General features: G+C 56.8%; 1 protein-coding gene across 1 annotated transcript; it reads left to right on the forward strand.

Moving 5' to 3' along the window:
- Positions 1 to 2,893: 2,893 nt before the first annotated feature.
- B0H18DRAFT_963624 (uncharacterized protein) lies at positions 2,894 to 4,391 on the forward strand (the record flags this gene model as incomplete). Its single annotated transcript, XM_048043176.1, has 5 exons — positions 2,894 to 3,064; positions 3,100 to 3,324; positions 3,365 to 3,492; positions 3,899 to 4,046; positions 4,173 to 4,391. 5 exons carry the CDS (start codon positions 2,894 to 2,896, stop codon positions 4,389 to 4,391), a joined length of 891 nt encoding a protein of 296 aa, XP_047884467.1.
- Between the last annotated feature and the right edge of the window lie 4,417 nt (positions 4,392 to 8,808).

Below are 8,808 nucleotides of genomic sequence, written 5' to 3' on the forward strand. Positions count from 1 at the left end.
GGCAAGAATTGTTGTCGAGTTGTCCTAGTACGTTGACGAAGGGATGGTCGACTGGGGAAGCGACGCATCCCCCGCTCAGTATTTAAACCAGCTGTGACTCCGAGTCGGGGCGCGTGGCTGGCGTGGTTCTGCAACATGGCCCTTCGCGAACAAGGTTGCATGGTGCTGGACCAATCGCTGAGCGTGATCGACGGAGTAGCCGGTGCTGATGACAGCTGCGAGTCACAGATCCGACAACTTGTGTCTGCCTGCTGTGCAATTAACTGTGATCGAGTCATCAGCGGTTCCGCAGTGAGAGATTGACGCCTCCAAGTCCGAGACGTTCGGTGGCTATTTGTATGTATGGACAGACTTCGATGGTCAAATAGCAGTGCCTGCGGTGTACTCCTGTCAGAATAGCGATGTCGATTCGTGTTCATCGGTACTATGTATATCATACTACACCCTGTGCACCCATGTTGAGAATCAACGGGACGTGGGGCGTTTCATACACAGCTTCTACAAACCTTACAAGCATCAAATCCCGATGCGTCATGCACATCACTGGTGGCTTACCTGCGACTTGCGCGTACAGTGCGCTGCGCTGGCGTTCCGGTCTGTCGCAGAATCGTTTCTGCTGGGGCGCAGCCTTCGGAGTTACCGTCCTAGGTGACAGTCTTCCGCGCCGGCCGGGCTCTAGAGCGCTAAGTAGTAGTCCCGCGGTCTTTGCGCAGCTCCAAAGACGGGCTTGCGCGGTTATATGTGAATACAGGACTTGGCATGCACCCCGGCCCAAGGGCCCCGGCCTCTGAATTAAGGGTCGGATCCTGGGTCCTTATTTGAAGGTCCAGCCTGAGCGTCGCTTGTCAGTGTAGTTGCCGGCGACGCTCGGTGGCACTAGTACGGTACAGTACTTATGACTGTCGTCGGTCAACTTGAATGCCAGTGTCGATCATTCTCATGATCTCTATATGTAGGATTTCAATCGTCTGGACCGAGAATCATTTGACCCTAGTAGTCGTCAGTAGTACATAGGCCGCTTGTGCAGACTGAGACTCATCATGTCGACAATCATTTCCTGGTAGCTGAGCTACCACCATGAGGGACCAGGGCCCAGGGAGCCAGGTACAAAATTGAGTAACGGGGTCACGGTCGTCTCGCCCGATCTAAGTCATGATGAGCGGTCTGGCCCACACTCAGAGAGCGACGTAGTTGCAACCAAACCGCAGTTGTATAAGAGAGTTTCGGATTTGTGGTTTCAAGACGACAATCGTTTTCTGAATGCGCGGATAATGCGGCAACGGGACATGTACTGGTACAAATGAAAATACATCAGATCCATATGTGGAAAACCCGACCGGACAGCGCGATGGCGAGAAACACAACGTGCTGGCAAAGCACTACTTACAACCGTGGAGTGTCTCAAGCTTCACCACGTTCAATCTAGAAAGAAATGTATGAGAAAGAGGTCTGCGAGATCACCTGCCGACGCACCTGGGCCAGCTCACGCTTCGCGCGCCTCACCTCTTCCATGAGCGCAGCGACGTGCCTGTCGAGCATCTCAACGTACGGCTTCATCGACGGTTTCTGCCAATCTGTGGGTAGCCATCAAGCACAGTCCGACCAGCCCGCAGCTCATCAATATCCCGAAGTGATATTCCGCAGTGTCGCCGCCAGCTCGTCGAGCTCGCGAAGCAGCTGACTCACGTGGGCACGCGCGCGCTCGGGCCTGAAGCTATCTATCGCGCTTGGGTCGACGGGAACGCAAATTCGGCCTGTCTTGGGGTGCACACAGAAGGTTGCCTTGAGCAAGTGTTTGCGGTGCTTCGAGACTTCAGCATTGAGGCGTAGATAGGTATACTGTAGCACGACATCGCCGAAAGTGCAGGCGGCCGATCTGTGATTATAATACAAGTCTGAGCATTCAATACCTATCACGCAGATATCCATCCATTCTGGGACCACTTTGCGATTGGCGACGCATTTCATAGCCGCCAACATACCGGCCGGCGGGGCAACTGCTGCGAGGCTATGACATGAAGTCGAAAGGTCAGACAATCATCAGCAGTGGTCAGACATACCAGAGTCAGTCACTCGACTGGAGGTAATCTTAAACACATCATCTCAGAATTTCGGCGGTCAGTTTGTTTTCATACCGGGTAATTTGCTTGACATTGCACATAATATTACATCACCACGATGTACTCTGGGGTATACTCATACATGCGTGGACGAAAGCAGAGCAGAGAATGGTTCTGGTACTCAGCCTGGAGACCAACTCGAAGTCGATCGGAAAGGCATGAACTTGAAGACAGTGATTGGAGAGCGACGGTGTGCCGCGTGACCTCGGGAAAGGCGAGCGGGCGCTGGGCGAGCAGTAAGACGATTGCAGTTGGGCGAGGCAGAGATGGCGAAAAAAGCGAGTTAGTGAGGGGTCCATGACAGAGTCCGTCCGCGAGCCAGAGAGCATGGGTGCTGGAAGATCACAGCTGGCAGCAGACAGGAGCCACGACCACTAGCAGAGTCGAAGCCGCAAGATGAATGGGTTTCTGAGAGGCGACTCGGAGATACGTCGAGAGAATGAGGGTATGCTAATGAAAGCGAGTGAGCTAACATCAGGAAACCCCCCTGTGCGAATGTGGCGCGAATCGGCGCCAAATCGGTCCGGCGCGACTTCCCATGTAAACGCCTTCCAAATCGGTGCGAACAGGGCGCAAACACCGTCTGAAAAAGCTAGTGGCGAGAACTTACCAAAAAACTTCGCAGATCAACATACTATTACATGACTTGGCGTGCTGGACGCCGCAAGCCATAGCACACACTGACTCACACTAAACTGCCCAACTAGCACTGTATTGACATTATAACCTGCATCGCGCGCGGTAGCCTACACAGACACGATTTTTTTTTCAATATGATTACACATGGCCAGGGTGGCGAGGCAGACGAGGATGTAGATTGTGGCGACGCAGGCATTGATGGGGTTGCGCATGCACTGGAAGATGGCGCGCGGACCCCGGATGGCGTGCACGAGAATGGAAAGACCAGGGTCTGCGAGGACGATGCCGGCATCGCCGCGGGCAATGTTAGTGTGACGGCGACGATACCAACATGGCGCAGGGCAGGCGTGTTGTGAACAGCGTCACCGGCCGTAGCAACCAAGGGGGCGAGCCCCTGGCGATGCTTGACGATGCCGCATTCGCGCTTGGCAAGACAGCGGGGAAGGCGCAGGCGTGGACCACTGCCTCGTCGTGCGATGTGGTCGCCGAGACCCCGAGACGGCGGCGGGTCTCCTTCGCCCTAGCGAGCTGGTCTCGGGTGGCCATGTTGACACCGAGAGCCATGGTGTGGCCGAGAGTGGGCTTTGTGTCCGTACGACGCCGAGCTGCTCATGCGGCTGATCGAGGAGCAGGAGCGCGGGCGCGAGGCGCCGCAGTGGGGATACGAGCCGAGCCGAGGCGCGAGCCAGGAGGGCGCGGCGCAGGTTGTACCGAGCTGGGCAGGGGGTTTAAGGTGTTGTCGCCGTGCGAAAGGTCGAACCGCGGGCACTTGCGGTGGTCAGTACGCTTGCCGCTGGCAGCGTGCCGGGTGTTGCCCCGCAGGTGCGGGAGAGCCGGTCGAGGCGGCGCAGAGGGAGGCTGGCTGCGTTTTGGGCGCTCGTGCTCAAGCGGCTCGTCCGGCGCTTGCGGCGGGTACGGAATGGGGACGTGGAGGGGCAAGACGGTGGGCGGGCGGAGCGCCGACGGTGGCGGCAGGTCGGCGAGGGTGGCGGCAGGTCGGCGAGGGTGACAGGATGGAAATAATGGATGGCCCCGGTTCTGCGCATCGAGGCGCGGATACCGAGCACGATATGAGCTATAAAGATAAAAAGGAATATGAGTGCTAAGTAAATGACAACGAGGATGAAAAGGAATAATAGGGGAAGACCAAACTGGTGCCTCCCGCTCGCGACGTGCGAAGAAACTGGCGTGCAGACCGCGGATGCGTCACCCGGGCCGATCCCCAACGCGTACATCAACGCGAGTCTGCAGGGGCCATTTAGCCGTGAGCACTTGCGAACGGGCGACGTAGGCGAGGTCGGAGAAAGGGGGTATACGGCGTGGCCAGCATACTAGGCGATGGGCGCGATCTTTCAGAACTCGAGGGTGCTACCTACTTACCGTGCCTGGTTTCGCCTCCCGCATCGTCTTCAGGGCCGCAAACGGCCGTCCTATGTGGGTGCCGGAGATAGCAATGTCAGTGTCCTCATGGCAGGACACAGCCTCCCTTGGCGAGCTGCAAACGCGGTCACCCGGCATAGCCGAAGCATGCGTCTCGCAACAAGCCAGAGGAGGATGTGCCACCGCAACGAGGACACCGAGATGGTTAACAACTCAGTCCTTCATCTTCACACGGGCAGTGGTAATGGCTGAGGGACGGGGCGCGTGCATGCGAACGGACGCCTGGGCGAATGTACGAGTCAGGATCGCATAGCAGGACTATGGCCAATACACGCACCAGAGTCCGTCTCTCGAGGCCCTGCGAGCCAGCTCAGCTCGATACCCTCTCTCGCCCTTCTCTACCGGCCACTTCCAGCCTCGCTGTTCTGTCTTGGTGATTCCCACTCACCTAATGTCGCGCGGTTTGACGGGCATCCGAGTCGCAAAACGTGCGGGGCAAGTCGTCGGGCAGTGCACCTCTTGTGGAGCGAGATCGAGGGTGAATCCCAGTCATTGGTGAGGTGACGACGCTAGGCAGTATCCCATCCTGGAGTAAGAAAGATGGAAGCCGAGCGACGAGGGAAGATGAGTATGTAGCAGCGAGGGGCATGGCCGCAGGGGGTGGTGAGCGCAGAGACGAGGAGCGAGTCGCGTCCTGGCTGGCCACAAGTCCGATTAAGCGCCGAGAGGTGCGCTCGGGCCAGGGCCCTCTGTAGCTTGAAGGATGGGTTCGAGGTATGGTGTAAGAATTTCTGATATGATGTCGGCATTCGGGGATTCAAGCAGATGGTGTTGTAAGTTTTTATTCCAGATGGGAAGAGCACAGTGAATCACTAATGAGGGCGGCCAATCGGGCGCCGGCGCTTGCGCAAAGCGCAGTGAGTACGGTAAAGCGCGAGACTACACTACAGTTATGTATGTATGCCTGTCGGTGAACGAGTTTACATAGAAGTTTTCGCAAAGATCGAGGACATTGTCGCTGGTCCATTCCGGCGGCTTGACAGGCCCGAACTTCGGTACGAGGTGAATGCTCCGCTGGAGGTCCTTCAAGGGGACGATCGCAGCGACACGTTCACCTGCTTGCGATCGGTGCCGTTTGACAGTGTAGAATAGATGGTTGGGCTCTGGCCGTGGCTTGAATCGGCTGAACCATTCGAGGTAGACGAATTGCGACGGGGCGGTGGGATCACCATGGAATACGTTCTCATGGGCTTTCTTCGACAGTGAGAAGATCGCACGAACCTGGGCGACGCGGTAGCCTATTCATCGGTAAGTTGCTGGGATCCCTTACTGACAAATGTAGTACTTACCGTCGACTCCTACGTGCCCGCCGCCTCTCTCGTTGACCAAGGCAGTGTCGAATCTTCCTGGGACGACTCGACCTTGGGTGTCTCGGTAGTTTGGTCGTGCGTGTATCACATCGAGGGTCTCAGGTGCATCCCTGCGCCTGAACGAATCCTGATTCCAAAATTTTACCTTGTGCCACACGGATACGGCGCGGAAAGGTAGGTCGTACACTGAGACGTGTTCCGCGAGCTCGCGAGCCGACAACTCGGGATGCTTGTGATGGACTATAAATTCCTTGAGGAGGTGCTCGAAGTTGAAAGCACCATAGCGCGCCTCGAGGGTCGAAAAGCCTATAGAATTGCGCGTCGGAGTGCGCGTGAGATGGCGGTGGGGCTTATGAGGAATGCGGGATGGGGCGGATGCGATGTCAGGTCGACCATCAAGCCGCCATTGCAGGTAGAGTGCGTGAGCGTGGATTTGTTCGAGGCGAACAATGGTCGTGGTCATCTGCGGGTACTCGTCCTTGCGGTTGGACTTACGCCACGGATCCTTCGCGAGTGAGATGTGGAGGTGTTCAGACGCTGAAGTGTTCGTACCGTCGGCGGTCCCGAAGAGCTTGATCCCCGAGGTGTAGTGCTGAAGGGAATGCAGCTTGGGGAAATTGAAGTGGTTGCGAATGCCGAGGTCCTCAAACACCGCTTTGTTCACGTGGAATCGAGCGAGGGCGTCGTCGAGCTGCCCCAGGGTTGTTGAGGTGTGCGCTGGGAGTTGTGCGAGATAGACGAAATCCAGGAGAGCGCGGACGGAGCGGATGAGGCGAGTGGGGTTATACCCACCAGGTAAACGGAGGTCGACGATGGTCCCGAGTAGGACACGACATATGTCTTCATGTTCCGTTCCAGAGACGCGGGACAAATGTGAGATCCCCTTCGAGAAGTGGCGGAGGTTGTGATTAGGAGGAAGAGCCTGGAATCGGTCGTCAATGACACGAGCTCCATAGGCTGACTTGATCCATAGAATGACGTGCTTGACCATCCCTTGGTAGAGTTGATGCAGGATGTCGGGGGGCAATGAGGCATAGATGTTGACGTAGGGGAGTCCTTTCCAAAAGGGGTCCGTCAGGGGTTTGATGCCTGCAGCTTGGCAAGCGTGGACGTGGGCAGCTGCTGAACCCGTCCGCTCAAGAGTGTCAAGGGCATACAAGATTGCGTTAAGATCTCGCTGGGTACAAGGGACAGGCTCGCCCAATGACTCAGGATCAACCACACCCGCTGGGCATTCACCATTCTTCACGCCGGTGACGAGGACGATCTCGGGGTAGTCCCCGACATAGGCGGCGAAGATAGGGTGGCAGCGCTGGGCAATACCGCGGCCAGTCGTCATCATAGTGCCGTGGCGTCCGGCTTTCCGAGTCGGTGCGAGGGCCTGGCGTAGACAGGCGTGAAAAAGGTTGCTACTCGCCCGGCGCCGAGTTTCCTCGCTCTTGATATGAGAGAGTCGAGTGACAGGCAGATAGCCTATGAGGAGTTGCGCCTGCCTACTCGATTTACGACGAATCTCCTTGGGGATATTACCGATCGTTAGATAAAGAGGGTAGCACGACCGGTTGCGAAATTGGGTCAGTTGGGTCTTGTCAGATGAAATGATGAGGGGGATAATCGTCGCGCCAGCTTGCTTGGCTTCGAGTTTGTGCTGCAATGAATTGATTAACATTGGGGCACTGCTGCGAGCGCGTAGTGAACGGAAGGATACCTGCAGGCGCCACCACCAATCTCCGGTGTGCATATCGCCATACACTCGTGTGGTCTTGGTGCGATCAACGTAGTGTTTCTCGGGCGCGAGGATGATATTGGGCGCCCAATCGGATGACCCAAAGAGAACGCGGATGCACTCCATAGCGTCCCGCAGCCAAAAATCATACTTTTCACCGTCAACCTCGAGAACGTGACGAACAAAGCTCGGCCGGGGAGGGAGGGAGGAATCGATGAGCTTATTGAGTTCCTTTGTGTTCTTGAATGAGGTATCTAGGCGATCGAGGACCTGGTTAATCGGTTGAGAACAGTGTCGTAAGCCATGCACGTAGACGGAAGATCAAGCTGTCATACCCCATCAATGGCGAGCAATTCGTTAAATGCAGTTGCGGATGGACCTCGCGTCTTGGCCCATTGTGCGATGCGCCAGTCCATCTCTGAGGCGAAAGGGGCGAAGACATTTGCATCAGGTGCTGCGCCCAAAGCCGCCTCGTACATCGCAAATGGATTCTGGGCAGCACCGTGATCGGCGTCATCCCCTCGACGCTCGCGACGGAAGGGTACTACAAATGGGTCGTGAAAGAGGAATTCTTCATCCTGAGGCTGGATGCCCGGGAGCTCGTGGTCTACGTCCATATCGTCGTTGGCGTCAGGCTCCGCGGGTGGCATTGGATCGTTGTCGAGTCTTTGATCCTCGTCGGCGAGCGGGCGATCGGAACCTGCAGACGGAGATGGCGACCGCCTTCCCTGAGGGGAAGGCGGCCGGCTGAGTGGCCGAGGGACGTTGTCGTAGTCCCTCTCGTCTTCGTCAGATGAGGACTCGGAGTCTGAAGGAGAAGGTGGCCGCGGGAACCCGTCGAGTGGTTGCCCTGGAATGTCGTCATCTGCGCCATCGAGGGCATCCATGCCGTCCGGGTCGAGGTATTCAACCGGCCCGTCGACCTCCATTCCTGACATGCAGTTATTGAGTGAGCGCGCTCACGGCCGACGTACCACTACACACCTTCATTCGCGTGGTGATTCGCATTTCTCGCCAGATGAGATGGCACGTCATCACGAGCATTTGACGGACCTGCAACAGGATCTGCCGGACCGCGTGGTGGCGCAAGGCGAGCCTGCACACGTTGGCGTGCCAGTTCCATCGCCTGTGTGACGCTCGCCTGGCATCGAGGATCTGCTGATCGAGCTACATGACGCGACAGTGCATGCAGTTCAAATCCGGTCACACCACACCCGAGACATTGGTGTGAAGTGCGCGCGCCCGCGCTGAAGTGTGAGCCACCTGCGAAGTCGCATTGGTGATCACTGAGTCATCAATTGATAAAAAGTGAGAGACAAGACACACCGGGGATGGCGACAGTCATGCAGACGTGTGCAAGAGCTCCCACTCTGAGTTCCCGCATTGATTGAGTGCCGTTTAGATAGCGAAACGGATTGCGAGGGAGCGCGAGACTGACGGACTGAGCCAGTTCACGAGGCACTCCTTTGGCGACAAGCAACTGCCTGAGATCCGTGACGGTGGTCCGGTCAGACACGACTTCCCCAGATGTCAGCAAAGGGACGACACACACGAAAATAATAAGAACCAAAGA

Source organism: Fomitopsis serialis, assembly GCF_022376445.1.
Source record: "Fomitopsis serialis strain Sig1Antser10 chromosome Unknown B0H18scaffold_512, whole genome shotgun sequence".
Taxonomy (NCBI): Eukaryota; Fungi; Basidiomycota; class Agaricomycetes; order Polyporales; family Fomitopsidaceae; genus Fomitopsis; species Fomitopsis serialis.